Genomic DNA, 26108 nt, shown 5'->3' with positions numbered 1-26108 from the left:
GGGAAGGGAAGCCAAAAAAGAGGTGATGCATGTACATGTATAGCTGATCACTTTTCTGTACAGTAGAGATTAACTCAACATTGTAAAGCAATATATCCCAATAAAAATGTTTTTATAAAAAAGAAAGACACTGAAGGCAGCCAACTACGGCAAGAAAGTGAATGCTGATAAAATGGTCCAACCCTCTCTGGGGGAGGGTATCAAACGGTGACACTTAAGAAGTTAAGGTCTCAATAGAAGTGAACTAAAGAAGTTACTAGAGTGAAGATGAATTAGATGGCAAACTGTGGGTCTAATCCTCCAAATCTACTTTGGCACACAGCCCCTTTAAACTCTGGGCCAAGTAGTCAGCAGAGGGACTGGCCCATGGCATTTGGAAAAGCGAGTGATCACAGAGTCATAATGAGCCCCTTGATTCAGACTTGTGATGTCCTAAACTTTTGCTCTGTGGTATTTACAAACACACACAGTGGAAAAGAGAATAGCATCTTGCAGTAAACTGCGACTGGGATATCCTTCTAAGTTCATTAGTGAGGTTTTTAAAAAGTCATTTCATCCACCCCACCCTGTGATGTGTGAATTCTTTCTTTAACATTGCCACCAAGTGGCCAACAGTCTATGTCTTGGAGAAGGAAACAGAGTCTATGTCTCAGATACTTTGAAGAGAAACTGACTGCTTCTTTTTAAAAAATTATTTTTATTTAAGTAGAGTTGATTTAAAATGTGTTAGTTTCTGTTGCACAGCAAAGTGATTCAGTTATACAAATACATGCATCCACTCTTCTTTAGATTCTTTTCCCACATACATCATTACAGGGTATTGAGTAGAGTTCTTTGTGCTGTGAGTAGGTCCTTATTATTTATCTATTTCATATGTAGTAATATGTATATGTCACTCCTAGTTTATCCCTCCCCTCCCTTTCTCCCTTGGTAACCATGTTTGTTTTCTACTTCTGTGACTCTACTTCTGTTTTATAAATAAGTTCATTTGTATCATTATTTTAGATTCCATATGTAAGCAATTGCTCCTCAAGGGCACCTACTGACACTTTATCCTGTCTTTGGAGAGCCTACTGGGATGTGACACAGCCACTTACCCTGTGACCTGTAATAACAGGAGTGACGGTACCAAGAGAGGCCTCCAGACCAGAGGGTTCTCACGGTGTGACACTGTCTGTGGCTTCTACTTTCCTTGATTCCTGTTTTCTGGTTCTTTAATCTTCCTGCAATAGCTCAGTTCTCTAAGTTATCAGGTATATTTTGGATAAGCTCCTTTTCCATTTAGGTTGACTAAAACGGATTTCTGTTTCTTGCTTCCAAGAACCTTGCTTATTAAAGGAGATTATAATGTAAGGCAATGGGAAATGAGGATGGGGGAATAAATAATGAATTTGACATGAAAGATGTTGAATGTGACAGAAGATAGGTTATCTAAGTAAAAATGATTCATATGCAAGTTGGAGAAGTGGGCAGAATTCATGAGGAAGGTTGAGATTGGAGGCAGGTATTTTCATCTTTACATTTAAAGTCCGAGGACTGGGGGAAGTATTCACAGAAGATGAACCCTATGTGGAATCCATGTGGAATCTCTTGTGAAAGGGTATTCGCTTTGGGTGACTGAGCTCTTACCAGTTCTAGAGATAGATCCCTTTGGGGTCAGCCAATCAACAGTAAACAGTTGGGTAAAAAATCATAGATAGTGAGATTCATGGAGATTTTTGAAGAACTCTAGGCATGGGACATGAGGACATGAAGTCTATTACAGCCATGGCCACGTGTAGACACCTGCAGTTGCCCAAAAGTTCCCAGGTGGAGTCTGGGGGAGGCTATACACCAGTGAGATGGGGAGGAAACAGGTGACACCATTTAAGAACTGAGTCAAGACTTCACCTGAAATCAAAAATATAGCTTTTTTTCACTTATATCAACTAGTAAATCCTCTTTATTTTAAAATTCAGTTCAAATTAGGTTTTTAACATAAGCGACATGTTGTTTTAACTACTGGATCCCTTCTCCTCAACTCCCAGTCTTCCTCCCCACACATACTAAGTTTGTCATTTGTAATGTGAGTGAAGTATGTTATATCAGAAGATATAAACCGATGGTCCATGAGTTAAATCTGATCACAGCAATTTTATTTGTTTGTTTCTTTGGCTTGCAGAGGACCTCTTTTTAAAAATTATTGCCAATATATAAAAAAAGGGGGGTCTTCCATTAAAATCCAAATATTTCATTTTTTTCTTTTGAAGACTCAGGAGATCTGACAATGCAGAGTCAGAACATTCATCACGAACTGAGTAGTTGATGTTCACCTTGTATAAGGTATATTCTTTCTATTTCTCACAGTCCCTACCACTTTCTATTGCCTCACACTTGGCCTAATTCTGTCTTGCATGTTACCTTCTGAAAGGATGTGTTTCCAACACTTCATGGTCAGTGAGGTCTGTACCAGGCCTCTTAAGTACTTCATTTAAGTAAAAGGCAAATGAATGTGAACAAAACACAGTGAAACTGCCAGTCTTAAAAGAGGAACTAACTTACACCTGGAAGCTTAATCATACTCTTTATGTAAGGCTTACAGGAATTTATCTGGAGCAGAACATGATTTAATTATGAAAAATCCAAAGTTCTGACAATAGACACTTTTATTTCATGGCTGAGAAGGTTTCCTCATTTGTCCTCTAGGGCAAAATACCTTAGTAGGTTAGGAGCAGCTAATTGTACAACAATGAATATCATGAGCTTTAAAACCAGACAGACCTAAATTTAAGTCCCAGGTTTTCCTCCATGTTGGCTGTGATGATAGTGTCCATCACATAAAGTTGTCATGTAAAAAAAAAAAGTGATAAAATAAGCCAAGAACAGAAGATGGCATGTAGACATTTAATATGATAGACTGCTCTACTGCCTGAGTTTATTCCAATAACGTATAATAGTTCTCATTGAGACGAGGAGTTTCAACCTGTAAGGTATAAATAAGAACTAATTTTATTTTTTCCAGTAACTACAACTGTCATGCTCGGTTGACTAACCTATCCCCTGTCTTCATGGGCCTGGATCCCTTAATTATATTAAAGCTCTGTATCATTACACCTCAGTCATTGTCAGTTATTAAAAAGTCTCATTTTCATTAGAAAGACTTAAGCCTATTCACTAAAAACTAATTTTTTACTAGACCCAAAGCTTTCCCCAGGGAAGGTTAGACTTGTAGCTCCTACAGCTTATAATGGACTTAATTCTAAGATGGCCCTTATAGTTTTTGGCCCCTGGTATATATATATATATATAGGTTCTTCCAGTTATTCAAGAAAACCCTAATCTAGGTGTTGTGTAATAGCATCCCAAATCGGTTGACACTAAATTAGGGAAATTAAATCTGGGTTTAGAAATCAGAGACAGAGAAGACAGAGAGAAAGAGAGAAATCCTACTAGTTGTGAGAGATTTCCCCATTTCTGGCTCGGGAGATGATGAGAATCACACAGCAAGGAATGCAGGCAGCCTCTAGGAGCTGAGAGAAGGCCTCAAAACAGAAACTTCAGTCCTACAGTGGCAAAGAAGTGAATTCTGCAATGACCTGAATAAATGTAGAAGTCAATTCTTCTTCAGAGCCTTCAGCCAAGAATTCCACCTGACCAACACTTTGGTTTCAGATTCGAGCCCCTGAGCAGAGAACCCAGTCATACTGTCCCTGGATTTATGAACTACCAAACTGCGAATGAGTAAATGGATGTTGATTTAAGCTGATGAATTTATGATAATTTATTGCATAGAAATAAAACTCTAAAACCAGAAGGCTGGAGGTAGTGGATGGGATATGTTCCCTCCCAGCTTTCCTAAACTCGCTCCTCTTGATTTGAGTCAGGAGGAAGGAGAAACAAAGAGAAATCTTTTCAGCAGTCATCACTGTTGACCTAGCTCCTTGTCTACACGATGTGGATGGGAGTTGTTGTAGTTCAGTTGCCCAGTCATGTCTGACTCCTAGTGACCACATGGACTGCAACACGCTAGGCCTCTCTGTACCTCACCATCTCCCAAAGTTTGCCCAAGTTCATGTCCATTGCATCAATGATACCATCCAACCATCTCATCCTCTGATGCCTTCTTCTCTTTCTGCCTTCAATCTTTCCCAGCATCAGGGACTTTTCCAATGAGTAAGCCGTTAACATCAGATGACAAAAATACTGGAGTTTCAACTTCAGCATCAGTCCTTCCAATGAGTATTCAGGGTTGATTTCCCTTAAGATTGACTGGTTTGATCTCTGTGCTGTCCAAGAGACTCTCAGGAGTCTACTCCAGCACCTCAGTTCGAAGGCATCAATTCCGTGGCACTCTGCCTTCTGGTTGGAGGGGGATGGAGGTAGCCTTGAATAAATCCTGATGATGAAGCAGTTGCCTGGAACACTGAGTCTCAGCCACCTTTTCCAGCTGATACTGATTTAGAAACACAGGATGTCTCATGATGGGTCTCTGATGAGCTTCTAAAATCCAGTATTTTTCTACCTTCTACAGCTTCAACACCGGGGGCTATGGCTTGGGACAGACATATCTCCAGGCCCTGAGATATACCCCTTGGAATAGATACAGTTCTAGGTCCTTTTTCTTTCTTAGGCTCTGAACCCTACCAATTGCAATATTTCAGAAAGTTCTTTCTCCTAGTAGTACAAGGCTATTCTGCAAGCCGTATAACTAAGCAGGCATCCAACCAGGTAAATAAACACCTTTCTCTCCTTGAAATCATTTCCAAATTTTCAAGGTGATAAGAAGAGGTGAAATCATAAACCTCTTTCTCCAGTTGAAGCAGAGGGAAGTGGGTAGGCTTACTTCTTGACAATGCATTCCCCAAGGTCAATTTGTCTCTTTCTCAGTCCCCTCATATGTCTCTTGATGCTGAGTATATGAAAGTCTGAAGTTAAGAAGGAATTCTTACTGAGACATAAAGAATTTAGAAACTTTGCATTATTTGGTTACCTTCAGGGGCAGGAATGATGCCAACACTCTGCTGTGCGTGTGTATGTGTGTCTGTGTGTGTGTATGTATCTATGTGTCTGTGTGTCTGTGTGTCTGTGCATGCTCAGTCCTGTCCGACTCTTTGAGACCTCATAGACCATAGCCTGCCAGGCTCCTGTGTCCATGGAATTTTCCACGCAAGAATACTGAAGTGGGTTGCCATTTCCTATTCCAGGGGATCTTCCCAACCCAAGGATCAAACCCATGTCTCTTATGTCTCCTGCATTGGCAGACAGGTTCTCTACCACCAGTGCCATCTGGGAAGCCCTGATGCCAACACTGCCCTCCTACAAACGTAATGATGCATTTTAACAGTTTGGAAAGGTTGTGCCTCTAGGACATAGAGCATAATAGCTTTAAAAAACAGAACATCTATTTTGTATTTAGCTTGGAAGTATCATTTAATTTTATAAACATTAATTAAGAATCTTTCTAAGCTTCCCAGGAGGCACTAGTATATCTTTCTAGAATCTCTCTAGGCATTGTATTAAGTGGGGATGATAAAAGATCTAGAATTTGCCTGAAGAAACTTACTCAGTTTGTATGTATGCACACACACATCCATGCACACATGTGCATGTGAAAGAGAGAGATAGAATGAGAAAGACAAAGAGAGGTAGAGAGATGGTAGAGAAACAGAAAAAGTTCCAGGAATAGGTTGCTAGTTAAGTACAGTGTTATAAGAAAGATGCCCACACAGATTTCACCATCTTGAATAATACTGTGATAATGGGTAGGAGAATTCATTGGATTTAAAATAACACTTGAATGAGGCTATGAGTGCTCCTTCTAGTGAAAAATAAGAGTTAGGTTCATTAAAAAATACATTTAAACTATTCAAGATGTAAACATTACTCTGCCGACAAAGATCCACATAGTCAAAGCTATCGTTTTTCCAATGGTCCTGCATGGATGTGAGAGTTGGACCATAAAGAAAGCTGACTGCCAAAGAATTGATGCTTTTGAACTGTGATGTAGGAGAAGACTCTTGAGAGTTCTTTAGACTGCAAAGAGATCAAACCAGTCCATCCTAAAGGAAGTCAGTCCTGAATATTCATTGGATGGACTGATGCTGAAGCTGAAACTCCAATACTTTGACCACCTGATGCAAAGAACTGACTCACTGGGAAAGACTCTGATGCTGGGAAAGATTGAAGGCAGGAGAAGAAGGAGACCACAGAGGACGAGACGGTTGAATGGCATCACTGACTCAATGGACATGAGTTTGAGCAAGCTCCTTGAGATGGTGAAGGACAGGGAAGCCTGGCAAGCTGCAGTCCATGGGGTCACAGAGTTGGACACGGCCGAGTGACTGAACAACAACAAAGGACTTTGGGAAGGTCATGAACAGATTGCTGTATTTAAAATGGATAACTTATTGTATAGTACACGGAACTCTGCTCAATGTTACGTGCCAGCCTGCATGGGAGGCGGTTTTGGGGAAGAATGGATACATGCATATGTATGGCTGAGTCCCTTCACTGTTCACCTAAAACTAATCACAACACTGTTAATCAACTATACTCCAATACAAAATGCCTATGGTGTTAAAAAAATAAAAGAATTAAATTAAAAAAGAAGATTTAAACATGTGTTCTCCCTCAAATTCTTTCTTGGCATAATGAATCTAGCTTCTTCTAAGGAGCTAGACTATGTTAAGAGCCAAAGGGAAGATTGATCTAATGCATCCATGTACTTCTGTTTGTGTTTTTTGATAAAGCAAAACAAAACAGAACATGAACAAACAAATACAAACTTTTGATCAAGTCAGAGGCTCTCTTTGATCTCACCCAGAGAAGGATCTTACTGCAAAGTGACCATCCTTCTGTACCCATGGATCCTCAGGGGAGTTTCAAAAATCTTAATTTTACTCTTCAGAACGATGAATTTCACAGAGGAAATTCTTTTATATTCTTGTTTGAGTATATTCTTGTTTGGTAAAATTTATACCATTTTTATTATTATACCCAACAAAAGTGAAACCTTTATTCTATGGGTCTGCAAAAGCAACTTTTGAAGTCAGATGCATCTATCAACGTACTTATTAGAGGCCTTTTTTTCCCCTACAGTTCTGGAAAGAGTTGGAAAGCAAACGTCAACATGGTTTAGATATTCATAATTGTTTACACATGTTTCAGTAACAAAATATATTTGGGGGGGTTGGCATTTTACTTTAGGATTTGAGGCAGCTGGAAATTATTATCATTATGGGCAAAAGAGTTCTAACTAGATAATGGTGTTAAAAAGAATATCATATCCCTGGAATATTCTTTCTAATATGCAGCACCTATTATTTTATTAAGTTGAGTTTTTAAAATATGGATTGGCTGTTGTCCGGTCAGTTACACACAAAGATATCTAAGGAAATAGATTCTCAGAATTAGTATTAAATAGAAAATGACTGTGGTTTACTATTAGTAATATTATTATTGTTATACAGAGAAACCTTAGTAACCCTTTTAAGGACTAGATAGCTAATATTCCACATATTGCAAAGACAGATTTTTATTAAATATTTAAGAAATGGGACATTGTCACCAATCATGATACAAGGTATTCAATACCTTGAAGATGTGTACAAATTCTTTTCATATTTGCTTATCCAGGGGAAAAAATGATGATTAATAAGGGATTCTGTGACTCTCAAACTTGAAGTGTTTCTTCTAAGGAGCTAGATTGTGTTAAGAGCCAAAGGGAAGCTAGGTTCAAAGGAAATTCATCTAATATTTGTGCTCTGGTTATAAAGGGGTGAGAGGCTGCTCATTAGCGGCATGTCGCCAGTTGGCAGGAGGGCTGTGGGCCAGACGGAGGGGTTAGTGTGATCACAGATGGAGTCAGCATGGGAAAGAGGATGCCAGAACGTCCCAGGCAGTGCGTGCTATTTTCAGGGCTTTACACGAATCATTACTTTTTCATTCTGTGCCAGTATTGACACAGACAAATGTATTTGTTGACTGCCTATTGAAGATTTGCAGACTACCAAAATAAGTCTCATCCTTGGAGACGTCACTCAGAAAGGATTTTTAAAAATTCTGATTTATAACTACCTCTAAATATAATGTCTCCCTTTCATCAAAAGGATATTGTTTTTATATCAAGAGAATGCCGCTAAGACTTAACAAATAAGAGTGTGGAATGGCAGAACACATAGTCTAAAGAAGTAGAGACCTCTTTCTATTCAAGGAGAGTGGTTAGCAAATTCGCAATTGCTCATTCATTTTATAAATTTAGAAATAGCAAGTTTGCATTAGAGACTTTCTTAAAGATGGAGAGCTGGTTCGACTCAGGAATTAGGTCTAGGTCTGGATTCCAATAGCTGTTCTACATAGGGTACAACTACTCGCTGCCAGGAGAGTTGATTACCAGCCCATGGGTTCGAATCACCACTTTGCACTGACTGGAAATGACTCTTGGTAAATTACTGATGATAAACCTTGGCAAGTTATTGAGATTTACTTGTATCCAGGTGAGGAGTTAGACATCCAAGATCCCCCAAACTCCAAAGTTCAGTGTGATGTTGGAACACAAGATTGACAAATGTCATAAAAATGAATATAACTGCTGCCCACAGAGCTACCAGTCAATTGTCACTAGAAACATACTCAACTACTCACTCTCCTCCACTCGCATTTCCCCATTTATAGCTTTGGCCACTGAAGCCCTTCTCCCCACATGTGTTGTTGCAGGGCTTCCCTCCTCAGGACCACCCCACTATACTCATTATATCCTCTGTTAAGAAGATTTTCTTCCAAGTTCTATTGAGATAGTCATGACAGTAGTCATGCAGTAGTCATATATGGATGTGACAGTTGGACTATAAAGAAAGCTGAGTGCAGAAGAATTGATGGTTTTGAACTATGGTGTTGGAGAAGACTCTTGAGAGTCCCTTGGATTGCAACCAGTCCATCCTAAGGGAGATCAGTCCTGGGTGTTCATTGGAAGGACTGATGTTGAAGCTGAAACTCCAATACTTTGGCCACCTGATGTGAAGAGCTGACTCATTTGAAAAGACCCTGATGGTGGGAAAGATTGAGGGCAGGAGGAGAAGGGGGCGACAGAGGATGAGATGGTTGGATGGCATCACTGACTCAATGTACATGAGTTTGGGTGGATTCTGGGAGTTGGTGATGGAGAGGGAGGCCTGGTGTGCTGCAGTTCATGGGTCACAAAGAGTCGGACATGACTAAGTGATTGAACTGTACTGATAGACAAGAGGATTTTCTGAAGGTTCCCTGTAACCTCACATCAGATGCCTTTTATAGAAAAAGGAATGATTACATGATGCAAACAATAACCTGCAAATTAACATTTGGAGCCAAAGTGTCCTGAAAAACATATACTGAAATAATTCAGCAATCTAGTTTTGGAGTGGAGTAGAGTGGCTAAGAGCATAGCATGTAAGTAGCAGAGCTCTACAACTGGGATGCCTGGGTTCAAAAACAGCCTCTGCTACTTCTAAGCTGTGTGACATTGGGAAAGGTCTCTGGACTTCCATTTCTGCATCAGTATAATGGGAATCATACAAGTTTCTACCTTGTGTTTTGCTTTGAGTTAATCAATGTAAAGCAATTAGAATAGGACCTGGCACAAAATACATGGTGAAAAAAATGCTAACTACTGTGCATTTTAAATATACTTGAAAGAGATAAATCTCTCATCTGTGAAGAGTATTGATATTTGGGAAATATCAAAGTCATTTGGAACAAAGTCTGATTTTGAAAAATGTGGGGAAAAGTTTAGAAGTTTGGGTTGAAATTAAAATGTATATATAGAATAAGACTTGTTTTCTCATTTAACTTATTAGCAGGTATAAATAAGTTTACTGTCTTTTGAAGTGATGGTTTTCAAAATGAAAATCCTTCTTTTAAAAGCAATTCTATATACTAAAACATTCAATTACATTATGGTTATACTTTGTGCCTGATGACACAAAGGCATGCTCCTTGTCCTTTGTTGTTCATTTCTAAAAATGGCAAGGGGAACACTGATTTCCTTATCTTTAATGGAATCCACCAGAAGCATAGTGCCATGTTAGGAAAATAAATACTTCCCCTCTTTTTGTTGAAACCTCTTTAAATTCTCAGTCTCTCAGTTGAGGTTGGGAAAAAGACAACATACAAAATTAATCATGCAACTATCACAATTAAAACACAAGTATTTTCAATTCTGGAATTTTTGTTTTAGCACTTTCACTACAAAATTTATAGTATAATTTAGCATGGGTGATTTGTTCTACAAAGCCCTTCACAGGTTTATATCTTGTTAAAAAAAAATCTCCAATGCATTCGGCTAGACCTCAATAGAAAAAAAAAAAAAATACAGCTTGTCTTAAACTTTTCTCCTATACCAATCTTGAGACATATTTTATTGATCTGCTATTTATATTTTTAAAACACATAAATTGAGTTCTTCCTGTGCCCAAGCACCATTCAAGCTCATCACAATATTAACTCAGGTTTTCCTTAAAGCCACCCTAGGGGGTCAGTACTATTATACCGCTGACAGATGAGTAACTTTTCATAAGGTCTCCAAATATGCACATGAAGAACTGGCAGCATAAATAATATTTTGATGAAAATATTTAGGAGTGGCTATTTCACTTGATGAAAATGTTTCCCTCCCTATTATTTCTAAAACCTTTGAAATCTGGGTCTCTGAACTTTATCAGGAATTTAATTTTCAAATAACCTATCAGGTCAAGAATTCCACATGCAAAATTTATTTTCCAAATCCTTAGGTCTGGAAAGATCATCCTGAAGCATTTGGGAGGTGATAGGGAGGAAAAGCAGAGGAGGTGAACCCTCCCCGCAAAAGTCAATGAAAGTCTGTACCACATTGTTAAACAATGAGGTTCTGAAGAGCTGGGGGGCCACTGGGAGTGGAGAGGTCTGATCTGCTTTGAAGAGTGAAGTCATGCTCAATGTTTTAAACTCATTAGTCCTGCCTTAGAAAAAAAAATGGATGCGGGTAAGAAAAAAAAAAAAGACAAATTAGCAGCATTTTCAAAAGAAGTTAAATATGTCAGGCAGTCAAGTGTCCTAATTCTGCCTCGAGGGAACATGTGTCAAACCAGCTTGTAGTTCTGCAATCGGTAAAACCATCTGCAAAAAATATCCCGTCCCTCATTCCTGTTTCTACAACACACGCCTATGGAAGGAAATGTTAGAGTTGCTCAACTACATGTGGAAATTTTCCTGGAATTACCTAATTAAGATGTGGGGCCCACCTTTCTTTGAACAACAACAACAACAAAAAAAACCCAGTTTGTTATAGCCTGCTGAAAGAAAGCATATCAATGGCTTGGAATAATGAGGATAATAGAAATTGCCCAAATGACATATTATTAAAATTTCCCCCAGGACCACTATGACCTACAACTCATAACCACAAATATTTACTTCTAAGCCAATATTAGATTTGGTGGTGTGTTGCTTTGAGAACTATCAATAATTGCCAATTCTCTGTGCTTATAAAGATTATTGAAAGACCACCCATAACCCCAAAATGTACTATAATTCTAGATACTAATTTCATCATTAGAACTACAAGTCAAATAATATATGCCAATAGTACAGCTGCTGGGCCAAAGCAGGTGCTCAATAAATTGAATTACAATCATGTACCTTTATGCTGGAAATGAAATTGTCCTTTTTCTGCTTGTTGCTGCTAGTGATCTTCTGCTTCAGATTATGAGTTACTAGCATAAGCTTTTTTTTAACCTGGGCTTTTTCATATCTGAAAGTATATACAGCACTGGATTTGACTGCACATGATTCCTTGAAACAAGGGCTCAACACTTTCATGAGAGATTCAAGAGGGTACCTGCCTTCTCCAAAGGTTAAGAACCACTGGCCCAGAGACATCATTTGTCTTCACTTGTCTTACACAGAGCCAAACTATGTTGTTTGATGAAGCCAAAAACGTGTTTTCAAAAATGGGACTTCCCTGGTGGCACAGTAGATAAAAATCCACCAGCCAATGCAGCAGTCACAGCAGTCAAGGGTTCAATCCCTGGTCCAGGAAGATTTCATATGTCATGAAGCAACAAAGCCCATATATTACAACTACTGAACTAGCACTCTAAAGCCCACAAGCCTCAACTACTGAAGCCCGTGCACTTGTGCTTGGGGCCTGTGCTCCGCAACAAAAGAAGCCACTGCAATGAGAAGCTCGCACACTGCAATGAAGAGTAGCCCCTCGCTGCTGCAACTAGAGAAAGCCTGCATGCAGCAACAAAGACACAACGCAAACTATCCTCCCCCTCTTGCTTTCAAGAGGGAGGGGGACTGATTAGACTGTTCAGCCTAGCACCTAAGGTCTCTCCCCTCTCTTACCACCACGCTTGTTATCCAGGTCTGTACCTTTGCTAGAGTTAATCTGGACTTGAGAAATGGATAAGAAAATGGAGAAGGAGACATCAAAGATCTAGGGATCCTCTGGAGCATTAAAGCACCCCCCCCCTAAAAAAATGGACTTGGGAGTTATCAAAAAGGAACTTCGTTTAAATGCTTCTCTTTTAACTACAGTCTCCTTCTAAGTTGCAGATGTCACATTTGAAATCCGGTTACTCTAACAGAATATTTTATTTAGAAACCTCCCAGGGTTGTGTTTTTTTTTTTTTTTTCTATTTCCCTGTCCAACTCTGAAATCAGACTATTCTTAGAATGCCAAAACATAAACTTCAAACGAACATGAATGTATACAGCAGAAGGATGCACTCAGGGAAACCTCTGGATGCTGTCGGAAGCCAGGAAGATCTGATTCTCTTGTAGAGGGTCTTGGCGCTGCTGCGCTAACGGTAGTAAAAGTTTGTTTCTTCTTGTAAAAGAAGCAGATGTGACTTGGAGAAACATGGAGAACAGATGTGCTGAGCAAACGTTTTCATTTAAGTGGTAATTTATCTGACTGTAAGCTACATTAACTCATGAGGTGAGTGTTTAACATAACTCGTTTTCACCAACTCAGAAAGATAATTTATAGAAGCATTAAAAGAGATCATGAATTAACATAACCCTCTCATCTTTGCCTGCTTTTGCTTTTATTTAGGAAAATGTATAGATTTTTTAGTCTTTATTAAAATTTTTAAACTTTTTATTTTATATCCAAGTATAGTTGATTAACAATGTTGTGATAGTTTCAGGTATACAGCAAAGTGATTCAGTTATATATTTGTCTGTTTTTTAAGAAACTAATGTCACACAAAATTCCCAAACCTTCGGTGTCTATGAAGGCTTACCAGGCACTGAGGTGGGCCTCTGCATTCAGAATGTCTGGTTGCACAAACTGCTCGTGAAAATAACAGATCATTCCCCTTGGTGCGACATGGACTCGTGAGAACACTAGTAAAGAGTTGCTCAGGCTTAGAACACAGTATTTGAAACAACTGCAGAAGGCTAAGTGCTGAAGTCAAGGACACTTAACAAGAAAGAATGCCTACAGTCACGGTCATTGCTAATGAAATGGATGCCTCTGCTGCAGATCCTACTGAGGGAAGTAGAAGATGAGGGCCATTTGGCACAGTGGGAACCATGCCTACAATACACTCTACTTTTAGTTGCCAGGAAAATGTTTGAATCACCTTTAAATTTAGAAGGAAAAAAATGAACTTGTAGGTCCAAGAAAAATCTCTATAAAAATGGGTTATAGAGATGAATATTAGTATTTTCATCTTTACATATATGTGTGTGTTAGTTGCTCAGTCGTGTCTGACTCTTTGCAACCCCACGGACTGTAGCCTACCAGGCTTCTCCGTCCATGCGATTCTCCAGGCAAGAATACTGGAGTGGATTGCCCTTCCCTTCTCCATATTTTATTTATATATATATATAAACACAGTTATAAAATATAATTTTAAGTATTTTCCATGAAAGAAGGGAACCACAAAGGCAAAAGTGCAGAATCCATGAACTTCAGGAATGCAAGTGTATGGAACAGCCTAGGTCACTCACTGTCCTTTCTAAACTCTCAACTACTTCTTCCTGTCCTGAGTCCTTTACAATTCCAGCAGTTCCTCAGTAATACTGGCTCCTACTTCTTTCGAGACCAAGAGTTTTCATGTTGACAGTGATGATGCTGATTCAACACTGACTGAGCACTTGATCATGCACTAGGCTTATGATAGAACTTTGCACTAATTATCTACCTGAATCCTCAGACTGATGTGACAAGATAGGGTCTATTCCTAGTTCTCTTCTTAAGGGTAAGGAAACTGAAGCTTAGAGGAGCTTATATGCCTTGCACTAGGAGACACTAGGGCAGTGAGGCAATGTGGACAGTTAGAAGCAGAGTTGGGACACAGTCAGGTTTCCCTGACAGCGATTACAAGCAGGAACCTTGAAGTCCATGGCTTTTAACCACTAGGTTAGGTGAATGATCTGAGACTTTGCTGAGATGCAAAATTTGCTCTGATAATTTACACAGAGACAACTGACAGGCATTCTATTTATAGGACAAGAGAAAATACTCTGACTTTTACAAAGGAGACATTCTCTTCTACACGTTTTAAAACTAAATGCAGTATTCACTCACGGCTTTCAGGAACCTACTAATTTTCACTCATTGTAGGCTTCCATGACAGAGAGAGAGCATAGGAAGTCACTGGAGGTGGAAATTTACACTTGAAGAAACTGTGATGCCCGTGAGAAATATCAACCAAAATATAAAGCATTTAATATAAAATATAAATAAATATAATACAAAAGATAAATTAATATAAATAGAAGTCAGTCAATAAATGTATAAATAAATATAAAAATATAAAATACCTTAAGATTTAGTTTACTCTTTAGAAGGGGATGAAGGGAAATAGATAATAAAATCACTTACCTTATCTAACTTGCTTGTGAGGATTAAATAAGAGTCTAAAAGTTAGGATTTTTTTTCACTTTGATAAATGTGTCATTGAACCATTGTCAAATTGTCAGCTCTACAGTACAGCCTTCTCACTATTATAAAGTAGGCATGAATACATTTTTTTTAAATTTTGAAAAAAATGTACTGTGGAGGTTTTTAATAGAAATATTAAGATAGTGAGGTGTGTTAAATAGTGAAAGTGATTAATCAGAAATTGCTCTAATTGTATAATCAAGCTTCACATTTTTAAAAAGCCTGTGCACTGGAAACCACTTTACCAATTAGTAGCAATAATAGTATTCTGGCTAAGTAGAATTCTAATATGTAAAACATTATGACCTGATTTAAATATCAGACACCAATAAAGATAGTCAGATATTAGGATATATCTAGTAAGATATTAGATACTAGCTTGAAACTTTCCTCACAGGTATACTTTCAAAGGGAAGACTGATACTTGATATTACCCACCAAAGTAAAGATTTTGAAGACTTCAGAATTTTTCAGTGACTCTAGAAGAATATAAAATGTATCAACTGTAGGGAATTCTCTGACAGCCCAATGGTCAGTCCATGTTCTCACTTCAGAAGTCCCAGGTTCCATCCCTGGTGGGAGAACTAAAATCAACAAGCCATGCAGCTGGCCAAAATAATAATAATATTTTGAATAAAATTAAAATGTATCACTGTATATGACCACAGAAACAAGTTTAGTTAACTAAATTTTAACAGGTTGAATTCTGGCTGAATGAGTGTTTGCTGAAAAGGTCAAAAAGATTGTTAAGTGTGAGGAGGGTTTTAGATTCTATAGTCCAGAGTAACCATTAAGAGGATTGATTTGAGTCAGATTCATATTCAAATTCCACCTTTGCCACTAATTACATATGTTACTTAGAAAGCCTGGGTAAGCTTCTAACTGTTCTAACTCTTCTAAAGTCTTAGTTACTCTATGTGTTAAAAAAAAAGGGAAGAGATAAAAAATCATCTGTTTAAGGCTGTGGAAAACACTGAGTAAGGTAGGAAGATAAAGAGCTTAACACGATGCCTGGCACATAATAAAAATTCTATAAACATGACCTGACTACTCCACGCTCTGCGGCTGCTGCTGTCAGCATCTTCCCCCACAGCACAGGGCAAATTTCTAGTAACTCAGGGCAGAGCAGATACTTTAAACAGTTGCTGGTTGGGGGCATTTCAGTACAACACAGACTCTATTGTTGGAAAACTAAATTGCATTCCTCTGGTATGTTGAGGTGAACAAGGTAACTAAAAACCACTAAAATGAATATTTAATCAATACTGCAACTGTGGAAATGAACAAAGGTTTTTATTCAGCAATCATTGCTAAATGCTCTTCTCTTTTATTATGGATATTTGCTAAAGCAAAACAACTATCACATGAGTTGTTTTATAATAACCTTCTGTGATGTTATTAAGATACAAAAAATAAATGGGAACATTATAAAGCATTTCCAAATGCTATAACTGGAGTCATTCACATAGCATTTAAATAACTCAGCATCTAGATTGCTAATTAGTGTTCTTGTTAAAAAGCCACAAATACCAGTTTTAAATGTGTAGCCAAATGCTGGACATATCACCTTTTTAAAATGGTATTTTGTCTTTCCTTGGTATTTTCCCTTTCTTTATTAATTGCAGATAATTTAAAAATGAAAGTTGTTTCTAGCAAACAGATCCATGAAATATAGTCTCCTATGCTTTTGTGATATGACCTTTCTATAGATGTTATTTATGACTCTACTCTGGCACAACACTTTGGGAGCAAAATGTATATGAGACTATAGATCATCTATACATATCAACTTCTGTGGATGCTATATTGTTATCCATGTCAAAAATTTTGATTTGGTGAGAGATATTAAATGAAATATTTCCCCATCTGTATTTTAATTTCCTTAGAACATAAATATATCTTATTAATTCCTGCACATGACATATTCCAGCAATAATAACAGTTGATTACTTTCTAAATCTTTCTTTCTAACAGCAAAACACTATCCTATTTATGGATAAATCAAAATGAAGTAGTCTAGGTACGTTAGTTGACTTTTTATGTTTCATTAAGAATCATGTTTTCTATAATTGAATGTGTATTTCTGATTATAATTACATTAGACAAAAAAGACAGCAAATCAGTGAGTAGAATAAAGAGCTGTCAGAGTCCTGTCACCAACTCCAGAGATGATTAAAAGCATAAGGATGAAAAGAGATAAGAAACATTCTTCAACAGTCAACACTGAAGGATTACCTTTAAACTATTCATACCTTCTGTATGTAAATTCATACCTCCTGTAGTGTAAATCCACTACAGATTTACTAGCCTTATTAGTAGAAAGTAGAAAAGCAGGACCTCTTATTAATATACATCAGTGGTTCTCAACTGGGGCCAATTTTGCCCCTCAGGGGACATCTGGCAACATCTGGAGATATTTTTGGTTGTCACAGCTTGGAGAGGGGTGTGCTACTGGAATCTAGTGGATGGAGGCCAGGGATGGTGCTAAAGATTCTATAGTGCACAAGACACACCCCCAGATGAAGAATCATCCAGCTTCAATATCAGTAATGCTAAGGTGAGAAGCCATGGTCCAAATCTGGTTTTTCAATATCAGCCAAGCAAACTAGCCCTTTCTCCCTCACTGATAATAACTAAACTAAGAGTCGCCTCTCTGACTATTATATGCAAATTCCAAATGGCAATATAATAAGAAACAGACACTAAACTCAAATAGAGAGCCCATGGAGGGAAAAACCCTACCCCGGCCATTGATTCCCCCTAGTTACCAAGGCCTCTCATGCCTAGTCAAGTGTCTAAAGCAATCCACATTATTTATTCAGTATCTGTTCACTCATTTTATGGTTTCTAAAAGGAAGGTTAACTAATACCCAGTGCTTATTAGACCCTTTTCCATGTTATATACTAGAGTACTGCTGTGGGACCACACATAAACTTTAAATTAAGACCTTCTGGAAAGGATTCCTATAAATGACTGAAATACTTCTCTGCAATCATCAGTAGAATATGTCCCACAAGAAGTTTCTAATATTTTTCTTTATATTATAGTAACACATTCTAAATATGATCTATTGCCTAAGGTAATTGTATAATAATTAACTTGTTTATGATCAATACACTTGAGAAGGGAGGAATGTCTGGGAATATATTACATACTTTCCCACTAATGTATTTTTCTTATATTATTGAGGTATAGTTTATATCTAGTATACATAATTTATATATAGCTAAACATACTTATAAATAATATTTTATATACAGTTAATTGAACAAATCTGAAGTGCTCAATTAAATTTTTATACTTCTATAAACCATCTGGCTATATATGTAACCACCATCCCGATTAAGGTATAGGGCATTTGCCCTAAAAGTTTTTTCAAGCTTAGAAGCTCCCACATCTTTTAGGTAACCACTATTTTGATTTCTATCACTGTAGATTAGTATTGCCTGTTTGTATGAAATAAAGTATGTCTTTTTATGTCTGGCTTCTTTTTCTCAACATAATGTTTTGGAGATTTATCCATGTTTGTATGTATCAATAATTAATTAATTAAAAATGTCTCAATAGTATTACATTGAATTTATCTGTTGAACTTCTTCCAGGTTTTATATTTTATAAACAGCCTTTAGATATTATACAATTGATATGAAGACTTCTTTCTTGTTCTTAAAAGAAATGAGTTATCAACCCATAAAAGGACATGGAGGAAACTTAAATGGACATTACTAAGTGAAACAAGCCAATCTAAGAAGGCTACTACTGTATGATTCCAACTGTATGACATTCTAAAAAAGGTAAAGCTACAGAGAGAATGAAGAGAAGAAAATGGCAACCCACTCCAGTATTCTTGCCTGGAGAATCCCATGGACAGAGGAGCCTGGCAGGCCATGATCCACAGGGTCACAGAGAGTCAGACATGACTAAAGTGACTAAGCACGCATGCACAGAGAGAATGAAAAAAAACTTAGGACTGGCAGAAGTTGGTGGGCAGTTGGGGAGATGAGTAGGTGGAGCACGGAAGACTTTCAGGACAATGAAAATCCTTTGTATGATTTCATAATGTTGGATATGTGTCATTATACATTTGTCCAAACCCACAGAATGCGCAACATAAGGAGCAAATCCTAAGGTAAACTACGGACTTTTCGTGATTATGATGTATCAGTGCAGGTTTGTCCCTGGTAAAAAAAATTTACCAATCTAATGAGTGATGTTGATAAAAGGCCATATATATGTGAAGCTGGAGATGTATGGGTAATTTCTGTACCTTCTTCCCATTTATTGTAAATTTAAAACTACTCTAAAAACTAAAATGCTTTAAAAGTAAAAAAAATAGATTGCTTGGATTTATCTTTTGATGGACCTATGACTTCATTTATCTTGGGTCGGTAGATAGTAGCATTGCTGTGTCATAGGATATATGTATGTTAACTATAGTAATACTGCTAAATGTTTCCAAAATGGGCAAACACTTTATATTCCCAGCTGTGTATGAACAAAAAATTGTTCCACATCTTCTCCAACACTTTGGATCATTAGTTCTTCTAGTGTTTTTCACTGCAGTGTGTGGGTAGTGGTATGTCCTTATCATTTTAATCTACATTCTCCTGAAGACTAATGGGGATGACCATCTTTTCATATGCTTCTTGTCCACTGGGTTATCCTATTCTTGTGAAGTAAGTGCCTTTCCAAGTCAGCCTCATTTTTGGACCACTTTCTTGAACCCCCTAGCTCAGGAGAGCTGCAAATGTGAGGAAAAAAATCAGCTGGCACCAACCAACCAAGAGGTTACCCAGCGGTCTGGCTGCTGAGCTCCACTGTCGCCTTTTTCCCTCACTCATCCCACCTAAGTGTTCCTGGTTTGTGTAAAGGGGGCTTCTCTTCACCATCCTCCTCAGGGTGGTTCTTCTTGTCAACTGACCAGATCAATATGAACTTCTGGAGGACAGTAGCACCTCCTCTGCTGGTTTATTCTTTTTCCTTGGGCTGAGGAGGAGAGTTCATGCCAGTGTTAGCAGGGCCCAATGCCTATTTGACTAGACAACTGGAATCAGGCAATGGGGGAAACGGGCAAGCTCCAGGGGTCTGTGTCCTCACCGGAGTCAGTATGGACAGGTCTGCTCCTCAGCAAAACACAGCAGTCAGCGGTTGCAGGGCAGGGAGCTGAGCCAGCAGCATAGGCAAGGGCTGGGACTGCTGCTCCTTCCACAGCCCCCCACGCGTCACTCTCACTGTGTCCACCCACCCTGGCACGAGACCACCTCAACAGCAGTGTGCTTTAATCACAGGGCTTTGCAATACACCAAGGGTCAATGAGAGGTCTTATTTTATTAACATCTAGGAAATAAGGAAACCCAAAGGAAACTTAAAAAGCATCTAATCCAATTCCTCATCTGCTCCTTGAGAGATGGATTTCCAGCTGATGCTTGAATACCTTCTGGGTCAGAAAAGTCCCTACAGCAAGAGACCCCATTCTGCCAGAAGGCAATGTAACATAACATGGACTTTGGAGTCAGGCACACTCAGATCTGAATCCAAGCCCCACCACTCACTAGCTGTGTGACCTTGGGCAATATCTTTAACCTCTATGATCTTTGGGATTTCTCTTCTGAAACTGAGGGCTCAGAGTAGAATTCAATCCACAAGGACGCTGTATGGATTAAAGAGACTACAACTAACATAAAGCATTTAGGACACAGCCTGGCACATAATAAATGACAGTCAATAGAATCTATTTGGGGGCAGTTTTGACCTTTAAAGAACTCTTTTATACAACGTGGATCAAAACTCCTACACTGGAATCTGAGTTAACAGCTTCTGGAGTGACATCAAATAAACTCTTTTTAGTTTCCAGTGGGAGGGACAGCCCCAGTGTCACAGGATTGGGAAGCATGTCTGGGGAGAGTAAACAGGCCAGGTTAGCAGAAGCATAAAATACACTGACAACTAACGAGACACGAGGCTGAAAAAACATATGGACTAACATGAGGGAAGTGAATGACCATGGGAGGGGGCGCTTGGAGCATTTTTGGCAAAGCTTATGACAGAGTGTGCTTTAAGTTGATGAAGATCAAGCTTGTAAAAACTGAACTGGAGAAGAGTCAGTCAGATACGAGGAAACAAAGCTAGGGACTATTTTAGAATCTGAGTCAACAAGTAACAAGAACTGAACCAGAATAGTGTCATAAGAAGGACAAAGGATAAATCAGAGATAAGTGAAAAAATCATAGAGATTTCAGCTCTGCAATGTCCCTTCTACTCGTGGGATCATCTCCATTCCTATTGACACTTCTCTAGATATTCATCATGTATATAATTACAATTAAACGTATAAGGGCTCTCCAAATGATAGCCAGGAAGGAATATATACTCCTGAAATCTGTGTTTGTGTTAAAATATCCAGCATAAGGATTTTACATTTTTATGAACACTTAGAAATTGAAGATTTTTCATATTGATCTACTAATACCCATTAAATGGGTTTTGCATATTGCAGAATAATGAATGAGTCATTTACCATGTTTTAAGTTTAGAGTGGAATCAAAATATAAACCTTTGCCAATACTCGTGGGTATCAATTACATTTCAAAAGGTACAGCAAAAATTCAACAGTACAAACCTAGCTGGTGACAAATGAAAAGTAAAAACACATTTTTTCATGCCTTAATGTAGAAGTTTTATTTTCCTTTTCAACCTTATATTTACTCCATATTTACTTCAAACATATATTTACTCCAACCATATATTTACTCCATTTAAAAGTCAGATTTACTAACAAAAGTTATGAGCAACCTAGATAGCATATTGAAAAGCAGAGACATTACTTTGCCAACAAAGGTCAGTCTAGTCAAGGCTATGGTTTTTCCAGTGGTCATGTATGGATGTGAGAGTTGGACTGTGAAGAAGGCTGAGCGCTGAAGAATTGATGCTTTTGAACTGTGGTGTTGGAGAAGACTCTTGAGAGTCCCTCGGACTGCAAGGAGATCCAACCAGTCCATTCTGAAGGAGATCAACCCTGGGTGTTCTTTGGAAGGAATGATGCTAAAGCTGAAACTCCAGTACTTTGGCCACCTCATGCGAAGAGTTGACTCATTGGAAAAGACTCTGATGCTGGGAGGGATTGGGGGCAGGAGGAGAAGGGGACGACAGAGGATGAGATGGCTGGATGGCATCACCAACTCGATTGACGTGAGTTTGAGTGAACTCCGGGAGTTGGTGATGGACAGGGAGGCCTGACGTGCTGAGATTCATGGGGTCACAAAGAGTTGGACATGACTGAGCAACTGAACTGAAGTGAACTAACCGATAAAAATGTAGTCACCCACAGACTTATAAAAATTAAAATCTACATTAAAATGAAATACATTCACTTTTTAAAGTGAAAATAACTGTTGTTTGTAACCATAAATATTCTGGAAAAATATAATTCACACTATTAGCTTTCCTTCAAAGATTTTTTATCTGAAGAGTTAGTTTCTATCTAAAATATGAGAGTGAGATAAGCAAAAACAAAAAATAGAGTCACACACCAAAGAAGGTGAGAACATTTAGTTTGGAAAAAACTACACACACACTGCATACACATACTTAGACAAAAACACACCTCCCTCTAGGCTTTGGTTTCCCCCTCAGCAACATTTTTGGTGTGGTTCTAGTATTTGTTTTCCCAGTTGGAAAAAGACTGAGGGATAGCAACCTTATAAAACAAAGTGAAAAGTAGGTAACTGAAAGGAACCTAATCTTGAAGTCTTCTCCGGAGTCTAGACCTGTGTTTCCTCAACTGTGTTCCACAGAAGAATATTAATAGCTAGTGCATTAAAAAGATGTCAAAAAAGTTTGAAAATACTGGACACTACATATCCTTCTTTTGAAGAGGACCATATAAGTACATGGAATGTTCGGGGAAGTCTTACAGCCAGGAAACCTACTTTATTTTGTTTAACCCACTGCTTCAAAACCATGCAACACTACTCTTTCCCATCTTTTTTTTTAAAGTATACCTACTAATATCTTTCAGAATACTAGTTCTGTCCTGCTTTAGACCAATCTTTATGCCATTGTGAAATTCCCTTTGAGTTGCTAGTAGTTCATACATCACAGGTATATATTTTCTTGAAAAACAAAAATCTCAGCAATGAGTACCCTCATAAAGTAGTGTTAAATTCTTTTTGTTATTTTTGTTTTAGACCACATCACATAGTTTGTGGGATCTTAATTCTCCAACCAGGTATTGAACCTGGCCCCTGAGCAGTGAAAGTGCGGTATCCTATCCACAGGACTGCCAGGGAATTCCCATGTTAAATTCTTGAGAAGAGATGAAATGGTGGTGGTGGGTAGAGGGGGAGAAAGAACACTCCATATCGCCCCTACATTTAAGAAAATATGGTATTCATCCTACTCACTCAGGCCTATTTGGCCATTTTTATCTTTTATTAACTGACTATGCTTCATGCTCCCACTAGCATATCAATCACTGAGACATGACATAGACTAATCCATTCTAAGTGGATTAGTACATATGGTAAGGGTATCAATGACGACTTCCCTGGAATTACTTGTAGCCAGGGTATATGATGTAAGCAAATATAGAAGGTTATAACATAGATTCCTAAAAAAGGAAAACTGAGGAAAGAACCACCAAATAAGACAAAGTCTCTGGGTAATGTGCACCCTCCTCCAAAGTCAACAAGGCTACAGAATGGTATGTGCTGCTCACAGGAGCATTTGCAGCCTTTAGACATGATTAGGGTACAAGAAGCAAAGAAGAAATATATCTACTCAAGAAAATTTAATTTCATTCATCTGGTATCCTTTTCATAAAATAGTTTCATAAATTTTCCTCTCATTCTTTAAAACAAATTCCACTGAATCTAGTTTAAAATTTCAAAGTAGTTTCAGGGACAAATCCAAGAAACACAGCACAATTTAAAAAGGAAACGTAGAACCAATTTCACAACTAAGTATGAGCACTCAGACTTTTTTTCAATATTAACCACAATAAATCCACTGCACACTCTCAGTGCAGGGAATAGCCACCACATGTAAAAGAAAATCACTCATAAAAAAGGTGTCTTAGATACCTGGCTGGGACTCTTTTTTGAAATGAGATCACAGTTGCTTGGATTTGAAACCATACATTTTTTTCCCCTATTAATTTTCATTTGACCTTTTTCCACCTGGGTAAAAGGATCACTCCCAATTCAACACATGTGTAAATGTAAAATCCACTTACCTGCACAAATCCGCATGCTGTGAAGTCCTCAAACAAGGGCAGACTTGGACGGTCTTCTCTATAGATGGTAAGTTTGTACGTGGTCAGGGTCTCACCCTGAGTTGGAGATTTATCCACCACAAGCACTGAGATTTTGTTCATCCCTAAACCCAGAGAATAGTTGGCAAAGCTGGAGAGAGAACAAGAAAGAGAGAGTGAGAATGAGAGAAAGAGTCCAAATTGATTCATATATCAATATTTATTGGGTCAATAATTTGCATTAAAAACAGATAAGATCTGCACCATTTCATAAGAAATCTAAAATGTGAAATATTTTAACTTATGTTTCATTGTGCTTTGGTATGCCAACATTTATCTAGCAGAGCAAGTCAAGTCCCTTACCAATTATAGGGAAGGGAACTAATATTTATTAACCATCTGTCAAGGTCATACATTATCCCATTTAATATTTACAAATCCATACAAAAACTAAGGCTGTCCCCATTTTAAATATAGTAGAGTATGGTAAAGTCAGGGTTAGGACCCAGGTTGGTCTGACTTGAATTCTCTTTTCTTTCTATTATACTGTTGTAGCTCCCAGGAATGTTGAATGCATTTCGTTCCCTACAGCATGGGAAAATGAGTATGTTTCTTGTCATGGACATGGCATGTCATAAGGTTCTATCTTCTGTTCAAATGATAAACCAAAGAGTTGGTGACTCTCAAAAGAGTCATTAGGAAAAAAAATCTCATGAGACTAGGAAAGTTAGTGTTACCATGTCCACAAATTTTATCAAGTAATCAGCACCTGAATATTCAAAAACTCAAGGAGTTGGGTTGGGATAGAAGGAGGCTACTGTTAGGAAGGATTAATTCCTCAACAATCTAAAAACATTAAGATAAGAATAAACCCAGTTTTCCCCCAGTGAATCTTCTTTAATATTTCATATCACAAGATCCTCTGTCATTACAACATTGTTAGAAAGATTAAACACGAACATGGTTAATAGGTCATCATAGCACTTATGTGTTATTTTAACCACATGACATCTGTGAAGCAGAAGGATTTCACTCCCTGGCAATCCTCCAACAGATACTGTGCCTCAGGTCTTCTGAACCATCTTCAAAAGTTGTCTCCAAGGTCTGCCTCCTGCTAAGATGTCTACCCTCGGCCCCTATCAATGCCCTCATACCTTGGTCCTGCCCGTTCCTGCAGGTACACCCTGCACTGACTCTTAGAAGTCTCTGCTCCAATTGTCAGTGTTACCACATCAAATGGGACTTCAGAGTAATAATCTTTGATCTTCGGGTTAAATTCAGGATTTAATTCCAAACGCGGATGTGTGAAGATCTGCTTGATATGACATTGTGCATCTTTATCTGTTTAAAAAAACAAAAACAATGACAAAACACAACTGTGGCATGCATAAATGGTTAAAAATCAAATGTGATTAAGGTTTTGAAAATTCTTTTGCATAACTTTGGTAATCACTGCTGATTTTCCATTTGGTATTCTGGTAATAGCTGATTTGTGGCTTCACCTGGATTTTCTACTTGCCAAATTTTGTAGACTTTACCTCATGTAACTGTTGTTGACTTTAGTTGATATTTTTTGCTCAGCCTTTAAAAATTTAAAGGCACAGCAGGTCAGAAAATGTCTCTCCAGTGAATTGATAACATTTCATAGCATTTATAACATCTATCAACAATACGTGAACCATGAACTTCCAGATGTTCAAGCTGGTTTTAGAAAAAGCAGAGGAACCAGAGATCAAATTGCCAACATCTGCCAGATCATCGAAAAAGCAAAGAGTTCCAGATAAACATCTATTTCTGCTTTATTGACTATGCCAAAGCCTTTGACTGTGGATCACAATAAACTGTGGACAATTCTGAAAGAGATGGGAATACCAGACCACCTGACCTGTCTCTTGAGAAACCTATATGCAGGTCAGGAAGCGACAGTTAGAACTGGACATGGAACAACAGACTGGTTCCAAATC

At 38.1% G+C, this 26108-nt stretch overlaps 1 protein-coding gene across 5 annotated transcripts in view; it reads right to left on the bottom strand.

The window, feature by feature from the left end:
- CPED1 (cadherin-like and PC-esterase domain containing 1) overlaps positions 1–26108 on the bottom strand; it is a 330082-nt gene that overhangs the window by 123904 nt on the left and 180070 nt on the right. For all 5 annotated transcript variants that reach the window (XM_010838063.1, XM_010838065.1, XM_010838064.1 and 2 more), the window contains 2 exons: positions 25299–25485; positions 24127–24295 (listed from right to left, as the gene is read on the bottom strand). In XM_010838063.1, the coding sequence (XP_010836365.1) occupies positions 24127–24295; positions 25299–25485 (356 nt within the window). The remainder of the gene's footprint in view (positions 1–24126; positions 24296–25298; positions 25486–26108) is intronic.

Source organism: Bison bison, unplaced genomic scaffold (genome assembly GCF_000754665.1).
Source record: "Bison bison bison isolate TAMUID 2011002044 unplaced genomic scaffold, Bison_UMD1.0 scf7180017864089, whole genome shotgun sequence".
Taxonomy (NCBI): domain Eukaryota; kingdom Metazoa; phylum Chordata; class Mammalia; order Artiodactyla; family Bovidae; genus Bison; species Bison bison.
This window is presented reverse-complemented; position numbering and strand designations above follow the sequence as displayed.